Source organism: Struthio camelus, chromosome 3, assembly GCF_040807025.1.
Source record: "Struthio camelus isolate bStrCam1 chromosome 3, bStrCam1.hap1, whole genome shotgun sequence".
In the NCBI taxonomy this organism is placed as follows: Eukaryota; Metazoa; Chordata; class Aves; order Struthioniformes; family Struthionidae; genus Struthio; species Struthio camelus.
Window position 1 is genome coordinate 10455503 of NC_090944.1, and position 27131 is coordinate 10482633.

At 46.1% G+C, this 27131-nt stretch overlaps 2 protein-coding genes across 2 annotated transcripts in view; both read right to left on the bottom strand.

The window, feature by feature from the left end:
• Positions 1–326: 326 nt before the first annotated feature.
• On the bottom strand, positions 327–4609 carry SOX7 (SRY-box transcription factor 7). The gene is made up of 2 exons (XM_068936889.1): positions 4285–4609; positions 327–2547 (listed from the first exon to the last, which is right to left on the bottom strand). Exons 1-2 carry the CDS (start codon positions 4505–4507, stop codon positions 1652–1654), a joined length of 1119 nt encoding a protein of 372 aa, XP_068792990.1. The 5' UTR covers positions 4508–4609; the 3' UTR covers positions 327–1651.
• Positions 4610–11840: 7231 nt separating this feature from the next.
• Positions 11841–27131, bottom strand: part of PINX1 (PIN2 (TERF1) interacting telomerase inhibitor 1) — a 65518-nt gene continuing 50227 nt past the window's right edge. The window contains exon 7 of the mRNA XM_068936890.1: positions 11841–13873. Coding sequence (XP_068792991.1) covers positions 13277–13873 — 597 coding nt within the window. The 3' untranslated portion in view covers positions 11841–13276. The remainder of the gene's footprint in view (positions 13874–27131) is intronic.

Below are 27131 nucleotides of genomic sequence, written 5' to 3' on the forward strand. Positions count from 1 at the left end.
GTCTTAAAGGGTACATGAGCACGTACTGTGGAAAATAGTCCTAAATATGAGTTTAAAAAAAAAAAATCATGTTCTAGAGATTGGTACTCTTTCCGCAAAATAAGCAACATCGCTTGTGTCCGTGGACACACCAAAGGCAAACTCCATGTTAACCTCACAGCACACATCTACGTAGCATCCAGCATTAAAAGGCCCCGTGATGAGATGACGAAAGCAGGATCCAGCCCATTAAAATGATTTGCCACCCGTCAGACACACTGTGAAAAGTAAAGGTATGCTCAGCTCATGCCTCAAGCCAGCTCGTTAGAAAGCAGTCCACAATTTGTAAAGATAACCACAGATCTTTTTTATTAAAAAAAAAAAAAAGGAAGTAGAAAAGTTTGGCTGAAAATACGAACAACAACAAAAATAGCATTCACACAAGAAATGTTTCTCCTTTGAAAACTTTGTCAACAGCTACAGCATTTCAAATCATAAAACAATCATTGTATAAAAACATATTTATTTAAATTAAATATTTTATGCAAACTCATATCTACACTCATTCAAAATGCACAGAGTCACACACACAAAAAAGATGGAATGTATTAGCTTAAAACCTGTGAAGTTGTGTTTTTTTTTTTTTAAGTATTATTTGCAATTATTATTAATACATGTTCAGGACTGAAACCAGAAAAAATCATAGCCACGCTACTAACTAATCATTACCAAGTGCCATACAGTAAACACTAAGATTAATCATGTCATATAACTGATTTAAAATAAAGCTTCATCTTTATGAAAAGAAAGAGAACTCTAGCAATACAAAATCTGAGGGAAAAAATAATAGAACGTATAAATCAATGTACAGCTTTATTACAAGCAATAATACGCTGAAATTAGAGGAGACATTGGGCCCTACGTCTCTAAACAGTAAGTGTTTGCCTTCAAATGATGTTTGAGAAAAAAAAAATTGTGTCTGCTACATTATCACCTCTTTTCCAAAGTGCTCATCCAAATAAATTCTCCCAGCCTGGGAAGGAGGGTGGGGGAGGCCCAGACACAGATTTAAATTCGTGGCGGTGCCTTTTTACACGCCGGGCGAGACTCGCTCGTCCCCGAGCCCGACCGACAGCCCGAATCCGCACGGGCGAGCGACAGGTTCCCGCTCGTTTTTTTGCAGCAAAGTCGACGGGAAGCCGGCAGCGGCCGGGTCCCTCCTTCTCGCCCTGATCCCCCGGCTGCAGACACAGCTTCCCGGCGGGTTGCGCCACCCAACCTTCACTTTTCTCCCCCCCCTCCATCGCTACCCTTTCCGCTTTCACGGGGTTTTGCCCGCGTCAAGATTTCAGGGCAGGTACCCGCGGGATGCTGCGACCCTCCCGGCACCGGAGCAGAGCCCCGAAATGCGGCCCGACCTTCCCGTCCGTGGCGGGAGCATCTCTGGTTTGGAAAAGGGACTCGGCCGGGGGGCTTTTGGGCAGCAGGGAATCGCGTCCCCGTTTCGGAGCGGGGGACCCAACGCTTGATACCAGCCGACAGCCAAAATCCATTGCCCAGGCCACCAAGGAGACTCCGCAGCCCTTCTGGTGTGGACGCAGTCGCCCCGCGGACGGGCAGGCGACCTCCCCCGGGGATGTCCCTCGTAATACTGTCGGGTCTTCCCGCTGGCCTAGGAGACGCTGTAGTTATTGTAATAGGTGGCCGTGGCGTCCGCCAGGACAGAGATGAGGCTGGTCTCGGAGGTGTGGGAGCTGCCGGCCACCGAGGCTGCCGGTGCGTGTCCATTGAGCAGTGCGCCGCCATGGTCGGCATGCCCGGGGGTGTTGAGATACTGGTCGAACTCGTTGCGGTCCATCTCCCCCAGGAGCTCGGCTTGGCTCAGCTGGTCCAGGCTGTCGAAGCTGTGGTGCTCGGGTGGCGGCGAGAGCTGGCCCAGGTGGGCATGGAGGTTTTGGGGGTGGACGGGGTGGAAAGCAGGCGTGTAGTAGCTGGGAGGAGGAGGAGGAGGAAGGGGAGGGCAGCTGGAGGCTGGAGGGATCATGCAGGCACCAAGAGCGTGGGGGTTGCATGGGAGAGAGGTGGCCGCATACTCCGGGGAGAAGGTGGCTCCGGAGAGGTGGGAGCGGTGATGGTCCTCGGGGCAGGGCGAGGAGAAGAAGCTCTGCTCAGGGTCTATGGCGTCCAAAGGAGACATCTCTGGTGGGGTGGGCAGCCCGTAGGGGTAGGTGTCCACGCTGGTATTGCTGCTGCCGCTGCCACCGGCTGGGGCCTCCCGGTAGCCCCGGGCAGGTGGCAGCCCTGGGCGAGGAGGGTACTCACCCGGCCCCTCTTTCTCGCCTGCCGCCCTGCCGCAGGGCCGCTTCTCCGGCACAGCGTTCTGGTCCCGCGCCAGGGTGCCCAGCAAAAAACCCGGGTCCACCCGCTTGCAGATCCGCTTGACCTGTTTCTTCCGCCGCGGCCGGTATTTGTAGTTGGGGTAATCTTGCATGTGTTTCACCCGTAACCGTTCAGCCTCCTCCACGTAAGGCCGCTTCTGCGCGAGGCTCAGCGCCTTCCAGGATTTGCCTGTAACAGAGAAGGAAACTCCCCTGAGTGCCTGCGGCAGCAGGAGGAAGGGGGCTGCCTCCTGGGACACCCAACTGAAAGCCTAGGAGATCTCCCATAGCTGGGACAGGGCCTCCCGTTCACCGTGCGTGGAGGACACGGAGCGTGCAAACCCGGCAGGAGAACAAGACGGCGCCGGGATGGCAAAGCAGCAGGGGATTGAAGCGTGAAGGCCAGGTCTTCATGCCACGGTAGGTCCACCTACCCCTCCCCCCATCCTAAATCTTCAAAATGGGTTGGGAACGTCCCTGAGCAGGGCTGAGCCCTGCCACCACGGTGCTGTGGGGTACTGGAGCAAAGCAATGCCCCCGATGCGGGGGACATGCGCAGGGGGAGCGATCTTGCGATGTCTCTCTAGGATGGGGAGCCCAGCAGCAAGCCGGTGCAAAGAGAGGGGACGGGTGAGGACATCGTGGTGGAGCAGGGCTTGGGACGTGCCCATCCCGGTCACGTCCCAGCCCTGCCACCCAACAGCGCCGGTCCCCTGTGGGGACGCGCGTAAAGACCCACTGCTGCGACCTCGCCGTTCATGCCACTCTCCGCTCCAAAAAACGAATACACAAAATGCCTCCAAGACACGCAACAGTCGCACGGACAAGAGGTGCTGGAGGTGTCTGTATCCCACAGCGAGGGTGTCCCAAGCTGTTTCCCAGGGTGGGAGAAGAGGGAGATATGTGGATACAGCGCAGAGGGAGATATGTGGATACAGCGCAATGCGTTTGATGCCTTCCCGTCTACCAAAGAGGCTGCAAAAATGACATTAATAAGCTGAGATGCTGCTTGGAAAACCCAAACCACCAAGGAAAACACCGCAAAAACTGTCCAGGGAACCACAAACTTTGGGCAAGAGAGCAGACAGTAAAGCTGTGTTGCAATCCAGGCAGCTCTCTCTCGGACTGTTTGGGTTGGTTATTTCTGTTTTCCCTCTCAGTCTCATAGAAGAAATTGGGAAGGGAGAGAAGTGGGAAGGAGTGGAGGAGGGCTGGGGAACCGGTCTGTATTAAAAATGGATTGTGACCCCTGAAAAGAAACAGCAGAAACTCCCGCTGCCTGGCTATGCGATATTGGGGTGGGCTGGTGAGTTTGGGGGAAAAGCGGGTCAGTAAAGAGAGGCCAAGAAAATTTGGTGGGGTCCCTGCTTGCGCTGTTTCCTGGGGCTCCCACATACTGGCAGCCCTGAGGAGGCCAGATGGGTGCACGGTGTCTGCCGTCGGGTGCCGGACACCGGCAGCGTTGGCAGCCCATTGGGTGCTGGGGGGGGGTGCATGGGTGTATGCCCCCCAGGATTTGCAGTGTTTGCAGCCCAAGGGCTGGCAGGGTGCATGCAAGGGGTGCACAGCACCCAGGGCTTGCAGACCGGCTGGGGTGACAGCCTGAGGGGTGTCTGGGTGGGTGCACGGGTACCTGTACCCCCGGAGTGTCGGACCCGGGCAGGCTTTGCACCCCGAGCGGTGGCCGAGTGGGTGCATGAGTGCCCACCGCTGGGGTACCGGACCCGGATAGTGGCTGCACCCTGTGGGGTGGCCGGATGGGTGCACGGAGCCAAGTGAGCTTTGCACTCTGCGGGCTGGCCGAGTGGGTGCATGCGTCCCTGACCCGGCTCGCACCCCGTGGGGTGGCTGCGTGGGTGCAGGAGCCAGGGCTGCAGGGACCCCCCCGCCCCGACGCCCTCCCCAAATACCCCGCGCCGCTCCTCACCGAGCATCTTGCTGAGCTCCGCGTTGTGCAGGTCGGGGTTTTGCACGGCCAAACGCTTCCTCTCGTCCTTCGCCCACACCATGAAAGCGTTCATGGGCCGACGGATGCGGCTCTCGGCACCTTTCTCCCCCGCTGGGGCCCGGGGGGGCGGCCCCGGAGGCAGCCCCTCGGCCGTCCCCTCCAGCCGCTCCGGCCAGGGGTAGGTGCCCAGCAGCGCGGCCATGGCCCGGCCCGGCCCGGCCCGGCTCTGCCCGCTGCGCTACCCTCGGGGACGGGGACGGGGGCGGGGGCGGGGGGGGGGGGGGTTTGTTACCGGCACAATCGCAACCTCCCGCCCGGCCCCGCTGTATTTATGAGCTCCTTGGGAGGAAAAAAAAAAAAAAAAGAAAAAAAAAGAAAAACCCCTCCTCCAATGACACCGAAGGTACTTGCTGCTCCTCCTTGTTTGCAAACTCCCGAGCTCCGGCCAGGATGGCGCGGGGGAGAGAAAACTTCTCCCCGCCCCGCACCGCCGGCGAGCCGGGAGGCGGGGGGGGGGGGGGGGAGCAGCACCCCTAGAGCCGTCCCCCTCACCCAGCACCTTGCTTTCCCCCCCCCTTTTTTTTTTTTTTTTTTGGCCCGCTGAGCGCAGCCCGAGGGGGAGCGGGGACGCCCGGCTCCCCCCGCCCCGCACAGCCCGGCCTGCTCGGGGCCGCCTCCTCGCCCCCCTTGCTCCCCAAAGGCCCGAAACTTCAAGGCAGAGAGAAGATGGAGCGAGAGCGCCGAGATTCCTTATTTTTTTCTTTTTTTCCTTTTTTCCCCCTTTTTTTCCCTTTTTTTTCTTTTTTCCCCCCCTTTTCCCCCTTTTTCCCTTTTTTCTTTTTTTTTCTTTTTTTTTCTTTTTTTTCTTTTCTTTCTTTTTTTTTTTTTTTGGCGAGGCCGAGCGCTTTCAGCCCCGGGTCTAAAGAAAAAGGGGAAATAGCCCCCAAAGAAGGGTGCTCGGGCTGGAGCCCCCTCCCCAGCCTTGAGCGAGCGCCCGGCGTGCCAGGGGAAATCGGGGCGCAGGGGCAGGCACCCCTTTCCCCCCTGCTTTGCCCACACGTGGGTTTTCACCCAGCCGCCCCACATCCCCAGGTCCCCTCGTATGGGGGCCGATGCTGGAAGCGGGAGGACCTGCTGGCAGGTGGTTGTTCAGCCTGGTTGGGCTCCTGAGCGAGTTTTGCAAGGGATGCACGGAGCAGGGGCAGGGACTGGGGGGGTCCCAGAGGGGCTGTGACATCCCCAGTTGCTCCCGCTGCCCAGCTGCAGGGCGCTGGGAGGTAGAGGGCCAGCCCGGCGCGTTGCAGCCCTCTCCTTGCTGCGACCTCGGTTGCATTTTGTGGAGACCTCCTCCCGTTCTGCAAAGGCCGGACAGGATGAAAATGCCATCGTTGGGCCAGGTTATTTCCAGGGAACCAGCGCTAACCCCCCTGGTTGGTGCTGAGAGGGCCGTGGGCAGGAAAATCGCCCCCAAGAAACACCCCCGCGGCCAGGGGTGGGATGAAGGACCTCCAGGGAGTGACAGGGACCAGGAACCCACCGGCAATCTCCCTCCTCACCCCGTCTAGCCCTGCAACCCGCCCGGCGATATGTATATTTAAGTCGCTTGAGTCCTTTATGCTTCTGACCCGCTGACATGGGCTGACAGAGCGGCTCCGAGCGATCGCGGATTTCCCATCCGGGCTGCCAGAAAGCCGGTGGTGGGACAGGGCCCAGCGCGGGAAGGCGTTTCCTCGGGACGGTGCGAGCCGTGGCCGGGGGGGAAAAAAAAAAAACCCCAAAACCCCCAGCGCGGGGTGTTGGGGCAAGTTAGGCAGCGACCGCACACGTGTCTGGGTGTTCCTATTGACTCTTGTCAGATTACAAGTGATGGAGAGCGCGGTATGTAAATGCAAGCTATGCGGGGTCAAGATCCGCCTCGGTTTCCTGGTCTCTCCCAGTCCTTTGCACGGGAGCCGAACCGCTGCAAGACGCCGCCGTTCGGGGTTTTTTTCGGGTGCTTGCAGCGGTTCGGGGCAGGGGGAGGTCGGAGCCCGACGGGGGACGCAAAGCTCGCCGCGGCGCGGCCGGGAACGCCAGCTGCCCCTTTCTGAGCTTTTCTCCGGGACCGAATTAAAACCGGGCGGAAACAACAACATTTTCCAAAGGAACTGATTAAATCTATTAAGCTATTTACAAGTGAGCTCCATCAGAGCCCTGTTATCTGGGAATACAACAGGAAGGCAACTTCTCTTAAATCTCAAAGGCGCGGGAGATTTCCTGAGCTCGGGACAGATTTATAAACCCTTTGCACACACGTACATGCAGCCCGGCACATAGCGACCGCCGCCGATGCGTGGCTTGGGGTGCAGTGCTGCGGGGCACGTTTTTGGGGACGGGCCACGGTGCCCCCAGATTTGGAAAAGCGGGTCCCCGTCTCGTGCCTCGGCGCACCAGGACAGGGCAGCGGCGGCGGCGGAGGATGCCCGACCCTCCGTCCTGCTCCCAAACGGGTCTCCCGGGTGCCTTTTGCAAAAGGGAGTTGCTGCAGAGCTTGTCGGCAAGGATTTCGTCCCTCTTTCCTCCTCCCTTTTTATTTTGCCTGGCCACAGTCAGGTTTTGCACGGAAACCTGCAGATCCGGATGCCCGGAAGAGCCCGGTTTATGGTAGCAGAACTGGGGCTTTAGTTTAATTCCAGAAAGGGCCATTGCCGCGGCCTTGGTGACAGGGCTAAGTGGCCTTCAGGCCGAACTTTCCGTCCTCTTGGAAAGCCAAGGGGAGAAAATCCATAACATCCTTTTTTTTTCCCCCCCCCCCCAATTTCTCTTTAGTAGGTGTTGAAGCATGCCAAAACACAGACTTTCCTGAGTTGCAAGCTTTTCTGTTGTATTTGGGATTACCCTGCTCAGTGTCGTTTTCAGACTGTCAGGATGCACAAGGCCTGCGTGTAATTACTATTTTAAAAATATCACCTTTCTACCTGAGGCCCCGGAGGCCGGAAAATTGCTGGGGGTAGCATAATATGTCAACCCTAGGGGGAAAAAAAAATTGATTCCAGTCGAGCCGTGTTACATGACATATGGCAACGATTCCAGCCCGCATCGCGTTTCCAAGGTGCATTTTTGCAGGGTGGGATGCTAAAGCGCCGAGCCGGGATGCAGGAGACCCGCGCTGAGTTCCCGGCTCTGCCGCAGATGCCGTGAGCCTTTCGGAGCCAAAAACTCACCCGGTTTTCCCGATCCTTACAATTCCCTTTGCATCGTGGGGGTCACATCGCCTGGTCTCCTCTGGGTATTGCAGGGGTGAACTCAAGTGCGTTTCAAGCATGCTGAGATGCGCGCTGGGACTACTAGATGGTTCCCGGACAAAGCAAATAATACAAAAGATTACTCACTTTGGATCGTCTCCCACTTGCAGAGGCAGCACCTTCCTAGAGGCCCCCACACCGCATCTGGAGTGCTCTAATGCAAACAATAATAAACTCTTGTTCCCCCCCCCCCCCCTTTAGCACCTGGCATTCTGATTGCATTAGTAAGATGGGTTTCATTCTGCACCCTACTTAAAATGCTGGTTAAACCTGTCCTGGAGCAAGCTCTGCATTACATAAAGGCAGCTGGGGCCATGTGAAAATGCCACCTTCGAATTGCGAGCGTATCAGGGTAATTAGCGGCAGTCTGGAAAACTCATCTTTACTTTTTATGCTTACCTTTCGTGGCGTAACGCTTACCTGTATCTGGGGCACAGGAAGAAGCAGAGCTCTCACAGGGCTTTGAGAGCGGGGAAATTACTGCTAAAGCTACACGCTACAATAGACCGAGCAGACAAAGGGTGGAAGAAAGCTTTGTTCTCCCCCTTCCACGGATGGGGACCAGGGGCCGTAACTCCCATGGGGTCACGCAGAGAATCCAGCTCCCCTTTCCGCCGCTTTCCCTCTGCACGGGCAAGTCCATCCTCGCTCTTTAAAACTATCCCCTGCTTGACTTTTGGGCTGGATCCTGACATATGGCATTTTATGCAGCTTGCAAACGGCGAGTTTATTTTCATGGTCCCCCCTCGCTCCCCGACACACACACACTTCAAGACATTACAATGCGTTGAGAAAGAGCAAATCCTAAATTAGCTCAATATTCTCATGCTCCTTAATTATTGATGAAGCCCTCGTCTCCCAGGGGCCGTTTTTTTGCAAGAGGCAGCTGGGGGCTAACCGCAGAAGCGCCGTCTCCGCGCCGTGCAGCTCCCAGCCAACCCTGCCCGCCTCCCACCTCCTCGGGTCCCCCACGCCTTCCCCGCCAACCGCTACTGCGATCACCTTTATTTGCTAGCAGAAGAAATCCGAGCTTTCCCCTTACGCACCCTGCGGCGAGAAGCGAAGACGAAAAAAGATCACGCTAAACTCTTCAGCGCACACGCAGTCATGATGCTGGATATCGCTTTTATTACTCTCTTTTTTTTTTTGAAGTGCAGTTTTGTTTTTAACAGCTCCCAAATGACACAGATTTTATTTGGTTAAAGGGGACTGGCAGATTTTCCCTTTTTTTTGCTTTAAAATTCAGAAGAAAAAAAAGGGGGCTTAAGATCAAAAATAAAAAAAAAAACTTGAGTGACTCAGAAGCAGAATTTTTAACTTCTGACTTGATGAAAAATTGAGTTGCAATATGGAATTGGGACAATCTTCCCGCTTCTGCCACCCCAAATGTTTTGTACCACGTTCACCAGTCCCACATCACTGAAAGTTTCAGAAGTCTCTGCTACGGAGACGACAATCTTGGTTATTGTCCGGACACTTGGTGAGCGCTGATCCTTCCTTGGGGCTCCTCGGCCACCAACCCTGTGCAGACGAGATCTACAGCCCTTACCGTAACGAACCTCAGAGCGCCCAGGACTTGGGAGGAGTTAAGCAAAAGACTGCTTTAGATGCTAGCAATCCGCCCGCTGTTTGAGGACGCGCTATTATAAGATCTTTTCTTAAGATAGGCGTGATGCTATGCAGGGTTTCCAATTGACTTTGTCTGGTTTTCCTCTCTTCTCACGGCTTCCTTCCTCCTCTTAGTGCTGGCAGGTTTGGAAGTTTCGTGACGTAAATTGGGCCTTTTGAAGGTGGATGCTTTGGGAACTTCAATCTTGTGTGTTTAAACAAGAGAAAATTGGTTAATTACATTGGTGCATTCAGTTAATTTTCTTTGCTGTGAGCTTATTATTTGAAAGCAGCCAGCACCAGAACTATCTTCTTGCTTAAAGGGAAACTGTGTTAATTGAAAAAGACACTGAACTGGATGGATCCCCAAGTACACTTGACAAATTTCACAAAAGTAGCTGCATTTCGGATAGTATCTTATGGACTGAAATACCCACAGAAGAAAGGCTCTGAGGTTCTGAGCACAAATCTAAAGGGGGTGGCTTGAAACGTGTATGAGATAGTGTCACCCAGCTATGCTTTGAAATAAACCATGACCAGTGTGAAGCAAGAGAGCTAGTTAAGTCTTGGAAAGAAATCCAGGGAACGGCGTTCAGTGCCCATTCCTGTGATTCGGGTTCTCGCCCAGCTCCCACCACTGCAATCTCCCGTCCTCGGCTCAAGGAAGGCACTGAAGAGTAAGACACCAGTAAAATCCAAATAAGCATTTAAAAGCCTATAAAGCTCATACAGAAATTGGTCCGATGCTGGCAGCAGACTACTTTTACATGGCCTCTGCTTTCCAGGACACAGTTTTGTGCTTGCAGGTAATTACAAGCACAAAAGTTAGCTTATATATTGCCACTGACACAACGGCAATTGCAAATCACGCAGCTTGGCATATAGCAGCCTTTGCACCCACAGTTAATTTCAAGGCTCAGAGCAAAGAACAACACTACACCTGCGACAAATGGAAGTAACTCACGGGCGACCGTCATCTGCATAAGGCCCCAAATGCGTAAAAGCAAATTCTCTTCTACGTCACTGATGATTTGGGATTGCTAAAACATGTTAGTATCTGTATGCTGCTTGTGCATCACTCTCAATTTGGAAGCAAAGGCAGACTGGTGACTATCGTTTTGCTTCGTTTCTAGGTAATTTCACTTGGAGGTACGTTAACTTTGTGCTTCAACGTATGGGCACAATGTGCAAATATATAACAGAAGATCCTGCTGTTTAAAAGTCCTATTTTCACAGAAATAAAACCAAATCATTTCTTTGTGCTTACATTCTGCTAATTTCGCCATTTGGGTAATGACACAATTCTTTCTCTTATGCTTTCTAAAAAAGACCTTCTGGCCAAACCAGAGTTTGGTTAAAACTGGACTGACATCCCACTATAAGCACAACATCATTTATTGCTTTGAAATATGTTCTTGTTGATTCACTCATCCATTTCACTACACAGTATCTGCTAAGAAGAACTTATTGTCAAGTACTGCAAAATGTGTTGATGACTAACATACAAAGAGAAGCGCAGCTAAGAAAATCACTTTTCCCAAATTTTAGTCCATTATACTTTTTAATCCCCATAACCCATGTTCTGTATAAGTTTTCTGTTCGCGTTAGGCATTATAGGCACATTAAAATAAATAAAATCACGCGTTTCCTAGGTTAAAGTGAAATTCACACTTCTTCTGCACAAACAGAGAATTCTCTGTTTGTAGCTGAAATTTAAATCTGAATCAGATTTAAATCTTAGGTGTAGTGTGCTTGATTGTAGTAACTCCATAAATTTAAAGATTTATTCCTGTTTTTATACTTTCTATGACTAACACTGGAATTTGGCCAAACACTTTCCATAAGAATTAGCCCTTAGAAACTCACAGAAGCTTAATACAGAGAACAAACACAAGCAAGCCCAGTTTTATTTGGAGAGGAAACCCTTTTCCTCTACTAGCACCTTTTTAACTTTAAATCCCATAAAGACTGTAAAGTTTAGCTGCCTAGGAGTTAAAAAAAGATATTGGAAACAGTTCGCTTTTTGGCTCTTACTGATAAGCAAAAGATCTTAATTTGTGGTGACCAAGAAACTGCAAGGGTCGCTTTGAAGGAGACCTACAAAATTTAGGATGCGTCCATGAAACATGAAAAATTATTCTGCTGCCTTCCTCCACCAAGAAGATTTTTTTCACCTCAAGCACGGAGTTTATTCAGAACTCTATAGCAGCCTCACCGTGTTAAGTGATATATTGTTTAAGGAAGCCAGGGAATAAGCCCAGCCATAGCACCATCGTGATGGCTAATATTTGTTTAGCACTGAAAAGCAAATGCTACAAGAGTTTAAACACACCAGCCAGCCAGTGTGCAACACACTGAAAGGCATCTTGTGCTCCCTTACAATAGTGTAAAACCACAGTAATTTTGCTGCAATAAAGGAGCATGCCCTGGGGGCAAGAAAGGTGCATTTCAAACCAAGATGTCTTTAAAAAGTGAGAAGTCCAGTTAAGCTGCACCTAAAAAACCCAAAGCCATGTGGACCGTGTATTGTCGACTGTGTTTCTCTCAGTGGACAATAAAGACAGCTTAAAGAAATTTGCTCATGTTGCATCTGCATCTTGATGGTGTTTTTCAAGCCATGTTAAGCAACTGAGGCAACACAAATAAAAAATGTACCCATTTTATTCAGTAAAACAGGACAACCGGATGTTTTAGATTTACATCAATGAAACACAGCCAGGCTCAAAGTCAGCAACGAACAGCTAATGGACTTAAATTCTGCTCAGCTACTCTGGATTATGCCACGATAACCAGCCTCAAGGCTGGCGACTGCTTCTTCCCATTGCACGACTTCACTTCCGGCGCACTCCTCTCTTCTGGCAACTCGTAGTTGGGTGAGATGAAAATCCTGAAATGCATCCTGACTCTTTAAACCCTTACATAAAACTGCTTTTGCGACTGCTGAGTTCCAGCATTACTTATTTGCAGGTCTGCTGTTAGAAACAGGCTCTAATTTGGTTATAAACTTAAATTACGAGGTTTCAGTGTGCAAATGGCAATATTAATACATCTGACCAGCTATGCTTTTAAAATCTAGTTGGCCTCCGAATTTCATAGAAAAGCTTTCTCCATCCAAGGCAATGTTTTGAAGGTCAGATCCATCAGTGAAGGTACCATGAATGTTGCCTGGGAACCAAAGATTTAGATATGGCTAATAAAGGCACAGTTCCAACAGCTCTGTTGCAAAGTTACACTAGCTTAACAATAGTTAACTGCTGGCTAGGGTAGAAAGGGAGTTGTTTTGTTTCACTCTTTAGTACTCACACTCGGGCATAATCCTTTCATTAAACTAAGTATTTTGGGAAGAAACAACGTTTATTTTATATATATATATATATATATATATACACACACACACAAAAGGAAATCAATGAAAAAATTACATACAACTTTGCAAAACCTCTCCTGTTTCTACAAGCAGAGTTGGGCTATCACAAGTGAAAACAGAGGTGGCTTTAAGAATAAAGGCACCGGTAGGATGACTTTCTTTTTCTTTTCTCCCTGGATTGAGAAAAATGCAGTCAGTGTGGTGGAGTGGATAGCAATTTACTGGCTCTCACAATTATAGCCTACAAGGGCCTTATACACAGCAGCTAAAAACAGGCGTGATTTTGCTTACGGTCATGTTACATGAATGGAGTCACACCAGAGTGAATCCGGGCTTAAGGCAGCACAAGGTCTGCTGCATTCAAACATAGCTCTTGCAAAGTCAGTAAGGGTGAACAGTTGGCCATACTCAAAGAGACAAAGCTTAACTGCTTTTACCAAGGTTGCTCTGCAGACATGCAAAAATCTTGGCCCTGTGCGTGCAGATCTTTATAACATGGCTCCGACACTCACGTTGGCCTGTCACTGTGTTCCCACCTCCTTGAAAGAGCTATATTTAAACACAATCTGTGGTTTAGGCTCGACACCGAGCAGCATGCTGAAGTCTGAGTTACAACCTGACGTCTGGCTGGTGCATTTACATCGGCTTCTCGTCCAACATGATAAAGCTCAAGTCATCTCAAAGTCACAGCTTGACTGCTAAATGGTTAAATCTACTTGCAGTGTTTCTTTTTCTTTCTCTGCGTTTCCTCAATACACTCATCCGTCTCTTCCTTTTGCTTTTTGTGTTTCTTATGGCGCTTCTTTTGCTTTGCCTCAGAGTCTTTTACGTTGCATTCTTCCCCATCAGATATTCCCGTATAAATTTCTCCACCGCCCACATTTTCGTAACAACTATGGCTTTCCTTTTCATGTTGATCTTTAACTTTTCTTTTCTTTTTTCCTGGGTGACATTCTTTGTATGGAGCATCCGGTTCATTTCCATCCAAGCTACCTATCTTACATTGTTTCACTTTTGGTTGCTCGTAATGTTCTGTATTCTCTGCCTCATTCCTCTTCTGTTTCTTCTTTTTCTTTTTGGCTTTGGTTTTCAGTTCCTCCGAAGGCTCTAAGGCTTCGTCTGCTGTTGGACAAGAATTGTCTAACTTGGTTTCGGTTTCATTTTGGGATCCTTTCAATTTTGCCATGCGCTTGGCAAAATATTCCTGTACAGTGAGAACACTCTTCACTGTGTTGGCACTTTCTGCAGGCTCAGATAGCCAGGGGTCTCTCTGCTTCTTTTCCTGAGACTCAAAATTGGCAATATCCTCCTGCAGAGGAACAAAACAAAGAGGAGCAGCAGTGAGAGTCACAAATAATGCCTTTAAACATAAGGTTATTTCTTTGCATGCTCACAAGAAAAATATTTTAAAATCAAACGCTACTTTGGAAATTAACAGAAGTATAGACTTTGGCAGAACTTGAGAGGCAGCTCTTAATGCAAAAGACGGTGTAGCTTTAGGAAGAAGAAAGGGTGGCTGTATGGAAAGCAAAGAGAAAATATATAGTACAGTACTTCAGGACAGGGAAGGGGATATGATTCTCTGTTGTTCTGAATTTCTTATTGTTTACCTATGCTTGTGCAAGTCATGCAGATTATGTATAATACTATCACACTCAGTGTATTATATCCACTTTGCAAAAGCACATGTCTCTACAAGATATAAAACAACCTGGAAAATAACACAGTGTGATCTATTAGCCTGTGGCATAAAGGAAATCCCATGCCTGGAATACCTCTACAGCAAAGCGCAAGAACTTATGGTATACAGAACAATTCAGCACTGATGCATCTCCTCCATCTTATCTGATCTTTAGAAATATTTGTTTCATAGCTGGTTCACTGTCCTAGATGCTGTTATTTAAATAGGCTCCATTTGATCATAGAACAGCTTCAAATGTTATCAGATGGCACAAACAACATGATAGGTGAGATCTTACAAGGCTTCTGCATACACAAAACAAACAGTCGCTGAACTGCAGCTGCAGGTGAAGATCTATAAAAAGAGTCTACTATCTACAGAGTAAATATAAAACAAAAAGCAAACTATAGCCATTCAGCTGAATAATGCAAGTATGGCATGAGGAGAATTGACTCTGAGAAAGCAGCAACTGCAACGAGATGAAAATACCTAACTTGTTAAATTGCCTGTGACTTACAAAACAAACAAGCCAAAAAGGCAGCTGAAATTCAGACTTGTTTACATGGATACTGAAGCAGTCAAAAAAAAAAAAAAAACCCCTTTGTGGCATGTCCTTTTGCATCGGCAAAAGTCATAAATAGGCTCTCTGGATATGTCCCAAATTTTACATTGCTTTCTTTCAAATCTTGTATGAACTGCAGGTAACTAAGTACGTCCCTGCCGGTTGGGAAAGCTGAGCAGGTAGGAATTGTGCACAATCCTTACCAGTGGTTTGGCCTACAGGACACAGGTCTTGAACAGAAGGCAATCCACAGCTATTACAGGCAATCGTGGTGAGCGTAATGGAGATACTACACTTTTTCCATTCATAAATGCATATATAGATAAGAGCATCCACTATGCCCGTGCATCTTGTATGTGAACTGAACTGACTATAAAACACAACCAAACCAGAGCAATAAAATTTTACACGCACATTCACTGGCATAAACTGATACACAGGGTGAAGGCCAGCAGCAAACTGGGAGATATAAAACCACTTATCTCAACACTTTATAGTTATTGCATGATGGTGTAGATAAGTGATCTGGCTCTCTTTAGGGCATCATTAAACTTGCTGGCTGAAGTGGGTTTTATTGGAGTTTCTAAGTAAGGTTTAGCAGGTCTGACTCCTTACAGATCAGTAACCTTTACTCACACGAGCAGGAATGAAAAAATCTGTGTCATTAGTGATGCATTAAGAGTAGCGATTTCCTCATACATCTGCTTTCAAGAGAGCTATTCCAGTGGAACGAAAGTAATGCTACACTTGAGATTCCAGTAATGTTTGTGTGGGCATTTACAAAAATTAGGTACTTTTCTTCTACGACTACCTTGTAGGGTATCTTGAATTAAGTTTATGCAGTAACTGAAACTATTTGACTTCCATCAAAAAATTCTGCAAAGAAATGTTGAACACAGGGAAAAAATATATGTATCTATGTGCACACACACACACACACACACACACACACACACACACATATATGGAGTCTACATTTGAAAGGAGAGCTGCAGCAGAAGTTTGACAAGATAGAATCCACAAAATAAATGGTCTGAGCTATGTTTATAGTTGCTGTCTTTTAAATAAGATACATGTCCCAACCCAGGCCCAGGCAAGCAGCATTAGTGCGGATCAAAAATAGATGCCCTGCTAAAGCAAACTTAAACAGGTCACTTGCTTTTTCTTCTACCCACAGGAGGATTTTGACACCTTGTATTGCAAAATGACAAACAGTCTCCCAGGTTTCTTGCCATAGATGCCAGCCAGAACTGTCTAGCTCCCCACCCCAGTACATAAAATGTACTTGCAAGCAGAAGACCAATTACCCTCTGGCCAACCAGGAAAGGATTTTCTCAATCCCTTGGTGAGTTCCAGTTCTGACAACTTAATTACTGTAATTGAAGGCAAATATTACTTGAACTCTACACATTTCTCTTATAAAATACATTAGGCATAGAAAAACGTTCCTTTGGTTAAGCTGAGGAGTTCAGAAGGTATGCATGATCCCAGAAAACAAGAACCCTACTCAGAAACTCCTGTATTGATAAGAATTTTAATAACCATGGGCCACTGAACACAGAACTAGCAGGGCATGGAGACAAGCAAGGAGGTGCCAACCCTAGAAAACCTCTCAGTTTAGGAAAAGCTTATGCAAAACCATAAATCATCTGGAAGGGCTGTTAAATACCAGAAGTGTTCCCCCTCCCGTGATGTACCTGTCCAAGTAGCCATGGGAACACTGTTGAACTCTAAACATGGTTTTTCTCTGACCTCTCGACAGGAGAGAGACAGTTCTAGGCAATTCCTTCACTGTCTGCCCCAACACACATGCACACACGCACAGAGGACTCGACAAAGAAAAACAAGGTATACATACTAAATGTGTACTGTTTTTTTTTTTTAATCTCTGAAAAGCAATTAGTTTTACAGGATAATAGAAAGCAACACTCCTGCCCCAAAAAACTGATGATCATGAAAAAGGAAAGGAGCGATCATGCTGTAACAGGTTGGAGGTATGAAGACTGGACTTTGGAGGAGATTTCTTTCCCCAAGCTATGAGGTGCCACAATTGCCAAGGAAATCAGGTGGAGAGGATGAAGTTAAAAGGAGCTGTGAATACTGGCCTCTAGGGAAGTGGCAGAATGGTCCCATGCAAGAGAAGAGGACTGCTGGAAACACGGTGTGAAACGCGAAGTGATTAAGAGGAAACAATACGAAAATTGAAGGAGAGGCTGGGAAGTTCACAGGAAAAGATGAAGGTCATTTGTAGCCAGGAGTCACCTGTAAATATCATCTGTTTATATAATTGGTTCAATGTATGGAAAATATTTTGAAGGACATAAAGCACAGCAAGTACTAGCAGTTTTTTTCTGCCTGCTTTCTTCACTTTAAAAAAAACAATGCTGATTTAATCATTAAGTTAGTACAATAAACCTATAGAGTGACATCCTGGTTCCCTTGATTCTTGCAGGATCAGGATTGCATCTATAATGCATCATACTCTCAGAACATCTTTCAGGTCTAGCTATTTAGTGAAGGAAAAAATAAGGTATAGCAGTCAATTATATATAAAAATGATTCACGTCACAATGTGAAAACAGTTTGGTAACAGTAGGAGGGAGAAAACAAATGGTATTTAGACATTTCATAAAATCAAATGAGTTTGAAACCCAAATATCTTTGCAGATTGAAGAACTTAGCTTGAAGGATTAAGGCCTAAAAAGAAAAACTGCATCTCTTGTGCTACTCTGGGACGAAAAGCAAGATATAACACTCTCAATGGTTGCCAGTACATAAGCAATAGAAGGAGCTTGGATAAATTCAGTGAAGTTTCCCTCCTCTTTGGACAGCAAGTGTTTCTTTTTTAGCATTTACAGCTTAAAACAGGGGAATCAAAAGATCTACAGTACAGTCTAACATCTACCACATATGAACTACAATTACTTAAGTGATTTCACATCGTTGCTTCCTCTCATTTGCAAACAAGGGTGCACTACTTCACAATTTTGTTAGCACAAATTCATAAAAATGACACAAAAGGACAGAATAAAGCTAAGCTATAATTTTAGTAGATTCTCACTTACAGTATAGAAAATGGGCTGGATGAAGCAAGTACTGGCTATAACTCCAGCCTGTGTTACAAGGCAATCACACGAGCATTCACGGCTTTAAAACACAACCCTCTTTCTGTGGTCTCACTAAATCATGGTGATTAGCTACTTTCTTGTTGAGAAACCATAACAATAAGATTAATATAATCCAGTTCTATTCCTGCTGCTTCAGATGCTCACTGCAGAGCTGCACGGGTATGACCCCCATGCCGCGCACACAACTTGACAGGCAAGAACTGAGGGCATCCCTGTATCTTTCCAACACACGTCTAGCTCTACTGGAGAGAAGTACAGAAGATTATTGATAAATAGTCACTTTGGAGTTTTACAGACATTAAGGATGACAGTCTTGCTTTAAGGAGTTGACAACTTAAGTACGAGCATAAACATTTGAACTGGGATCAAAGAGACAAGAGAGTGAGCAAGTACTCGTAGCATGATGCGTTTAAGCAGGATTAAAACAAATACATACATAAATAAGGCCATGTACTATCAGTTCTGTACCATTCAGCCAATTCTGGCATAAGAATTGGTACCTCTACCACGTTCAATTCACTGGATTAAGGTATACTGCAGACAGCATCTTATGAAGAGCTCGTAACAGATTTCCAATACAGAAAAGGCTGCTGCAAAGAGAAAGGGGACAATTTTTCCAGTGCCTATGATGAAGGGGACAGGAAGGAGTAGGTGTAAATCACTATCAAACTTTGCTAGTAGGACAAATCTTCTAACGGTATATGTTGTGAAGCCTCCACCACTGAGAGTCTTTAAAAACAACTCAGACAAACACCAGTCAGGAAAGCGTTAGGTAGAGTTAATCCTTGCCTGGACTTGGAATATCCGGACTCCAGAAGCATCTTCCAGCCCTGTAATGCCTTAAAACCTGAAACAGGACACATCAGGAGAGATACAAGCTGACTTCCTGGTAATAAAAGATGGTTTAAATGAAAGAGATGAAAAGCAGCAACACTAAACCAAAAACGAAGAACTGCTGAACATTCAGGAGTTCCCTCCCTGCCATTTCCTTCTTTCACGGACCCTGGTATTTTAATTACCCTGACACCTCAGGCAGCCATAGTAATTTTTAATTGTGCTGCTACTTACACTGAGTGCCAATACAGCAACGATTCCACTTATGGCAAATGGAATGAAAATCCTGAATGTCGAATACTTGGCTGGGCTGCATGACATGATAGCATTTTTTTTAACGGACAAGTTCCAATTACTATACAGACACACTTCCCTATTTGACTCCATTAAAATAAATTCTGTGCTAAAACATCTAGAAAATCACCTGCTATCTTGAAGTTGAAAACTAAGTACTGTAGTCGACATGAACTATCAGGTCAGCTCTGTCCCTTACCCAGTAAGAGCAGACACAGAGAGAGGTTAGGAAATAACGCATAGAAAAGGATAAGGAAAAAACCCTTAAAAAAATCCAACTCTTTTATCCAGGGAATTACGAGGATCCATTTTTGCTACGTTTGCTTCCATCTGCAACTGCAAAGAAAGAGCAGTCAGGCTATTCCTGTTACAATCCAAAGGGCAAGGAATTTTACTGTAGTAAATCTCTGCTTAGAATAATTTTTTTTTTAATCACTGATTGGAAGCAACCTCCGGAGGTCTCTAGTCCAACCTCCTGCCTGGAGCAGGACTACCACCCTCACTAGATCAGGCTGGCTGTGCCTTTTTCTAGCTGAATCATAAAAACTGCTAAGGATGGAGGTTCCACAGTCTCTCCAGGTACCTGCTTCAGTGTGGCACTGTATCCTAGGGAGGAGGTTTTATTACTGCGTAACAGCACTCATTTCATTCTACTGTATAAATCTATAGGTGCTTGGTTTTCAAGTACATTTACATTATATCTGCTGACTCCATTTTTATTCAAGTTTTAAATTCAGTGGTGATGCGTTTCTGTTAGAACCGCACTGAGCATCTCCGGCTGTCCTGTAATTCTATTTTATATTTTTGCCAAAAGCTCATCCCATATCTCAGCAAGAGGCCAATTTTAGCATTTTCATTTATTTTCATAACTCACACATTACTACTGCTAAAATAGAAAGCCACTGTCTCACTTGCTGGATGCAATCTCTAGGCATCCAAAATGCCATTTGCTTGTCATATAAACAATACATTTTTACTGCTGTACCACATATTGGATTCCAGCCTGTTTGCATCAATGAAACGGGAGCCGTCCAATCCAATGTAATACACACAGTCAGGTTTTGCCTTTGGCCTGAAAACAACAGTGCAATAGGAAGTAACAGGGTTGCAAAAGTGCAACAGATCAGATTTTCACCAGTGTCTTGATTACAATGATACTCATGGAGATTCTTTCCAGCTGTCATTATCAGATCCTGGTCAGTCCTCCAGCTCTAACGGTTACAACACCTGTATTTCTAATGCAAACTTGGGAACTCTGACACTGTGCTGCACAGAGAATACAGAAACTTCCTCCTACTGTTCTTACACTTTTCAGGAAAAAAAAAAAAAAGCATTCATTTCTCTTAAGTGTGAGCAAACAACTGCAGGGAGAAGCATCCACGAGCAGAATGCAGGCTGCGAAAGGCTAAGGGAGAATACGCACAGTGAGATAACGCCCGAGAGGAGACTGAAGGCACATAGGGAAAGAGTTAAAAAAGAAGTCAGAACACCGCAGAAAAAAGTCCTTTTCATATTTTGAAAGAGAGACACTTAAATATCTTTGTGACATCTCATTTCACTGTAGCTACAGTGCTGAGGTCAGCACAACCTCTCTTCCTTTGCATTTCCCTGCAAATTACATCTGTGTGTGAAACTGAACATAAACAAAACTAACGGAAGAGATTTCCCCTAGGATCTCTCTGTTGGCACGATGCAGAGATCCAAACACAGTGACTTCATCTTCCCAGAAGTATCTAAACCAATTCTAACTGCTCTGTTCTCACCTTGAATAACAGAGGAAGCACGGTCCGGCAATGGGAGCGCAGGGCCGGGAAGGTCACGTTCCCTGCTCCAAAACGGAGCTGTTGGGAAACCCTGGAGAAGGAGTCATTCCCTCCAGCTATGGCACGGGCTATCAAAGAGCAGAACATGCCTTATCAATGCTGTAAAACTTGCAGCAGAGCTCCGAGTTTCATTGAGTGTTCCTAAAGTGCTTTGGGATCCTTGAAGGAAAGAGGTATCGCATACGTGCAAGGCACTAGGCAAGTACTGAAAGAACTCGGTTCCTCCTCATGTGAATGCGTTGTGGAGCTAGGACACTTAACAACAAACAGACATATCGCACTTTTTGCGGGGGCAGGACTATAATCGAATCAGTGCAGACTGGTCTTTTCAGCCTGTACCCACAGTCTGAACGTCAATGCCACTAAGTGTCTGGGACAGTCATTCCAGTACTGTAGGTATTATTCATGTGGCAGTAGCACTGTAAGGTACACTCGGCACGGATCAAATCTTTCCTCATGTAGTTGTTTTACTACTGTCACACCATTCCCTGGGCACTTTTCATTAGCCCTTTGTAAATGTGTGTGGTTAATCCCTTCTAATCAGGATTCAGAAAGCCAAATCCTTCTTGATGATCCAATTAAAGATTCCTTCCTATACCCCACAGATACAGAAGCAACTGAACGGACTAGATGAGAAATAAAAAGCCAAGCTGTAGTTATAAGCAAAGGTATTGGCAAGGGGTATGAAGATTTAAGTTGCCAGGATATGCCACTGGGAGAAAACCGTTGGAAATGCTCAGAAAAGAGTTCTGGTAGCAATGCTACCAGGAAGCACAATCAGCATCAGAGCTTGCCTTCTGGAGGAGGAAACCACATATATTCTGAAATCTGAAAATAGTATCTACCTATGTATAGAACCCCACTTTTATATCTTTGCTAGTAATAAATGTAGAAAATAATGTCTAGAGTGCTTCAAGGAGCATTTGAAATGGACAGTTTAAACGGCCCAACCTTCACTCTTTTCCCCTTCCCCTTATAAAATCCTTCTGAGAAGGAACACGCACACTTGAAACTCTTCCACTTATTTGCTCTGAGAGGGGAATATGCTAGAGAACTGATCCACATAATCGAAATCAAGCCAGACCTCTGTGCGAGGGTACAGACATTTCCTGTTTTTCAGCACGAGCAGTGGCAGAAGAGCTGCTGAGAAATAACCTTCTTGTGTCACCTTTTAGTCACTTATTTGTTAAGTATGCCTTCATCATGACTTGGTTCCTTTTCTTTAAGCAGGTGTGCAAAAGTATTCGTAGCACAGGAAAATGAATCAGAACATAATAATTTAGAGCTGCACGGACCATAAACACCAGCAAAGTCCTCCTGCCTGAAAATGTGCGGTCTAAAAGACAGATGTAGAAAAGCAAGGCAAGCTGCAAGAACCAGAGAAGAAAGCCAACATCTGAAATACAACTGCACAGATGTGCACATACAGTATTTTCTTCTCTCTTGTCTTTAAGAGCGTCAAGGAAGATCACTCATGTAGCGTACCTACGGTTCATATGGATATTGTTCTTGATTTCAGGAATTCACATGGTACAGCCCTGTGAAGTTCCACCTCCACAATAATCAAGCCAAATACAATCTTTCTGCTGCCTTCTTTCATAAATTTCTCCACGTTTTTTTCATCATCACCTTTAGTTTTGGTGCTTCCTTGTGCAACAGTTCTAACGAGTCAGCTCCACAGATCAATTCAAATTATCACCCAACCTCTCCTGCCGCAAGCCAACCCAAGTCTTTGACAGTAAGCTTCATAATCATACTCAGTTTTCAAACATACACACGAGTGTTTAACTAACCACACTGCCTGTGTCCTACCTTACCCTTTCGCTATCTGGTATGTGTAACATCCTGCCCTTGTTCTGTCCATCATTTGATTGTAAGCTCTCTGGGGAAGCAATTAGCCCACATGTGAGCACTACAGAACATAATTAACAAATAATAACCACTGAGAAATGTAGGCCAAAAAAGCCAAGTTATCAGAGCAGCATTTCTGCAGAGACTTGTATTGTTCTGTACTCACTTGCAACTTTAGCTTCCAAGTTCCTGGAGGCACATAATATACTCCACGCAGCATAAAAGCAAAAGTGAGCACAGCGCTTTACAGAAGGCATACAATGTTCTGACTTTATTTGGATTTACAGGCTTTGCTATTTTTTCTACCTTCATTAACATTACTAGTAGTACATATTTACACAGCACACTGCAGTTAATAAATTTTGGAATTGGAGGTGAAAGGCTTATAAATTGGATCTAAATTACCTTTGGCAACAAAAGTATCAAAGGAAGGAAAGGTGGGATGAATGTAACCATGAGCAAGATACAACACAAACTCTGTATGTGACATCACTTAGTACAGAAAAACTGCTTGAGGAGGCACGGACATAACCTCTGTTCTTAGTTATTCATTGCCACACTCCACATCAGCTAGTAGGGCATGGCAGCAATTGTTGCTGTCCTAACAGGAGAAGCGTAAAAATGCCCTCTTATTTCAGGAGGAAATGGAAAATATTTCCCAGTTCTGAGGCTTCCTACTACACGACAGACATTTCAGCTTCTTGTACTCTTGCTAGAAAGTGAAAAGACCCTTGGGCATCCCTTCAATACTGTTTCTACCTGTACAGCGCTGAAAAATAAGTCTGACCAAACATGCCAAAGCAAGCAGACAGAGGTTTCTTAGAAGCCTGAATTACGACTTCCCCTTCCAGGGGGGGCTGGGGAACTGAGGAAGTCAAAAGAAAGATGAAAAAAGGGAAGAAAAGGAGAAAGAATCTGTTTTGAGTGATCAGTGGGAAGAAGAAAGATGGTGTTCTGGATGTACGAAAGGAGAAAGAGTTTTCAGGAAACAGGAGGGAGAAAGTATGTGAATGCATCTCTGAGTTCTCATCCCTGAGTATGCCAGCAACGGAAATCATACTCTGAAATACTGATTTTAGATTTAGCAATACGTGATCTTGTCTTGAAATACCAAAATAAGGTGGTCCCTACTTGAGAGCATGAGAATAACTGGTCAGATTATTTCAGATGCAAAGCAGGTGCAAGATTTGTCAGGAAGCAGCTGAAGCTACTTCTCAGGTAAGTCCACGGAAACTACAAGTCCCAGCATGACCTATGCAACCTTGTTCTCGGAGCAAGACAGAGCATGTCTGCTGTGACCTGCAACAAAGATGCTGGCTTTTCACGGTCAGTTTGTGAAATCTGCAGTCTTTAGCAGAACTTTGGCCTCTATCAACCTATAAAACAGCTAACCTGTTTTAATCTATGTAAGTGAGCCACTTGAGGAGAGAATAACTTAGATCAGCATGTACGGTAGCTATACCACCGAGGCCTGCTTCAATGCCAAAGCAAATCTTAATGATACATGTGAAGAAGCCAAGTCTTGTGCTTAGGAATTGACAGGCATCCCTATGATGTGGAGATTTTTAAAATTCTCTGTTATTCTACCCAACGAGGTAGCCAAGTATTTCAGTTATCAGAAGATGGTAGCCAAAACTATAGAGCAGAAAAGATGCCCATGTGGATATCTCCAATTTAACACCCTCTCTTCTATTAATGCTGCTAAGTTTGCCATATGCTCTGTTCTCAGCCACGTTCATTGCCATGAAGATCTCACTTCCATTCTGCTGGCTTGCCTTTCACTCTGTTCAGCAGGCTATTGTCCCTTCTCAGTCCACCTTGGACTCATTATGCAGCCTAGGAGAAGATATCCACGCTCTCATCCCATTGCTTTTTTAATGTACCCTCACAATCACGGTCTTATCTCAGATTTTTCTGCTACGAGCCACCAAAAGCTCGTAGGCCATCCTATTCTGATTTCCCAAACAGTAAAGGTACAAACACTTAGCTTATTCGTGGTTCACATATTTGCCTATCCAAGCTGTCCCAGTGCTTTCATAACCGTCCTCCCCTGGGAGTAGAGAGCCTCACTCTCCACCTTTGAACCTCTCCTTAGACTTCATTTCCTTTGGCTTGCTTTCCATGGCCGACTTCTGTGTTTCTGCTTTGCTTTTCTTGCCTCAATGTGATGTTGTACCTCATAAACTATAGGCTTCATTTCACACCTTTCTTCACAGTTTCCTTTCACCCTTACCTTGTCTGTTTTTTTTTTTTTCTTTTTGTGACGGTTGCTTCCAAAGCTTACCGAGGTCAAAACTGTAAGACGCATATGTATGTCATTATGGTAAGCATCAGCCTTATGGTGCTGAATAAATATTTAGCAATAATGTCAAAAAGACAATGAAAAAATCCCTGTGCCTATAATTCCAAGTAGATTTCCTAGGATTTTATTATTAACACTTTATGTAATGCCCTAAGGGGAGTGAAGTGCTCTATGGTTGCTCAGTGAACCACACAAAACACATAACCTGTGCCTCAAGGGACTTGGAGGTTAAAGCTATGAGTGGGTACAAAACAATTCAAATAATTGCCAGGTAGGCAATCCCGCAGGGAACACGTGTGTTCCAAGCCACAATGTCTCCTGGCATAGGAGCTTTGAAAAAGGAGCGGGAATAGGATGCTCCTCACAGCATAATAGCAAATTGCTCCAGGAATAAGCAGCAAAACAAAGAAAAGTGAAAAGACTCAGGAGGCGATGTCAGGTTAAAGGAAGAGCCAGTTTGTTCCCAATGCTCTACTGTCTATGGTTAAGGAAAGATGCAGAAGCAAGTAGAGTAAGTTGCAGCTGCAGAAGCCATGTCCTGGGAAGCTGTCCTCTGCTGAAGAGAGATGTGGTGTCGGTCAGGGTCTCAAACCCTCAGTGCAAGACGTGGAGCAGTTTTCACTTGGATGCCCTAAGCCTCCTGAAAGAGAAACTGGATGCCAGACAGCAGAGAAGCTCTCTCTGGATATCAAGCACTGAGAGGGTGTAGAGCAAAGAAGATCCCTGCCCAACAGATCCAGCTGGTCTAGAATTCAGCAAAAGCAGAGGCCAGATAGCTTTACAAGATTTTTTTCCTCCAATTAGACTTTCTTAAAAGCCGCTTTCTATTTTTGGTTTACCTCCTTTCAATTAATCTTCCTATTACCCTGCCCTCCTTCCATTACATGAGCCCTCCGCTAGTCCCTTTTGCACCCTGCAAAAGCTGGGTGCTCCCTTCCTCTTGAGAGGAGCTCCAACAGCAAGTCAGTCAGCCTCAAATCACAGCAGTGACTCAGCAATGCCAGCTCAGTTTTATTTCTTCTCTTCATTATCCCAGACTTAATGTCATAAGAAAAGCTGGGGGGTGGAGCTACCAAGTTTTTAAAGAAGTCATTCCACACAGAGATGAAGGTCATGGCTGCCCCAAGGTCTGAGCTGCATGTTCCGTTTAAGAAAAAGTTACAGTGGTTCTATGAGCAAAGGAACTTGGCTTCCTGTGGCTTTGCACCTTGTGGCTGGATGACCCCCTATCTAATGAAGTGTACGTTCTGATCGAAGCTGTTCCTGTGGCTAGGGCACTCGTAACGGCTTTCCTCTGTGTGGATTCTCTGATGTCTAACAATACAGTTGAGCCTAGCTAGCTGGGAAAACAATTTGTCTTTCTCTTTATGTGACTATTTATTTTCGCAAAGAACAGGGACTCAGTATTTTTAAGGTTGCTACCTCCCTGTGAAATTTGGTTGAAATCAGTGGGAGGAGAGGGAACAGACTCACAGTATGAACATACATGCTTAATTTCCCTGAAAACTAGGTTACAAATTAGGTAGTACTTTAAGCAATCAAAATGATAGCAAAAGAAACGTGATGTTGATAAAGAGAGAGTAATGCACTCGGGTGAAAAATAACCTAACAAGCAGTATACTACACAGATAAAGATTAAAAAGAAAATCCCTGTAACACTGATTAACGTCACCCATTAGTAAAATTAAGAGTGCCACCATTGCTTGATATTGATGCGCGCATTCATACTGTTCTTGAGCTGGTTTCTCAGACATCTCTCATCTCCCTCATGAGAACATGATTTCTGCTAAAAGGCAGATGTTGATTTACCATGGAAATGAGGCTCAGTGAGAAATAGGAAAACACTAATGACAGCATAACCCACCACTAAAAGCAATTTAAAATAACCAGCTGACTTTGTGCTGAAGCAGATGAGAGGTGGTCACAGAGTCTGCTCCCACACCTCTGCTGCAGAGGAAATCACCCCTGGAAAAGGGAAAATAACATAAAACTGAAAGTGGTGAAGGTAAACTGCAGACAGCAACTATTAACATGACTATTTCTGCAGCAATCAACACCTCTTGAAGAAAAAAAGAAAAAGAGGCACCCCCCC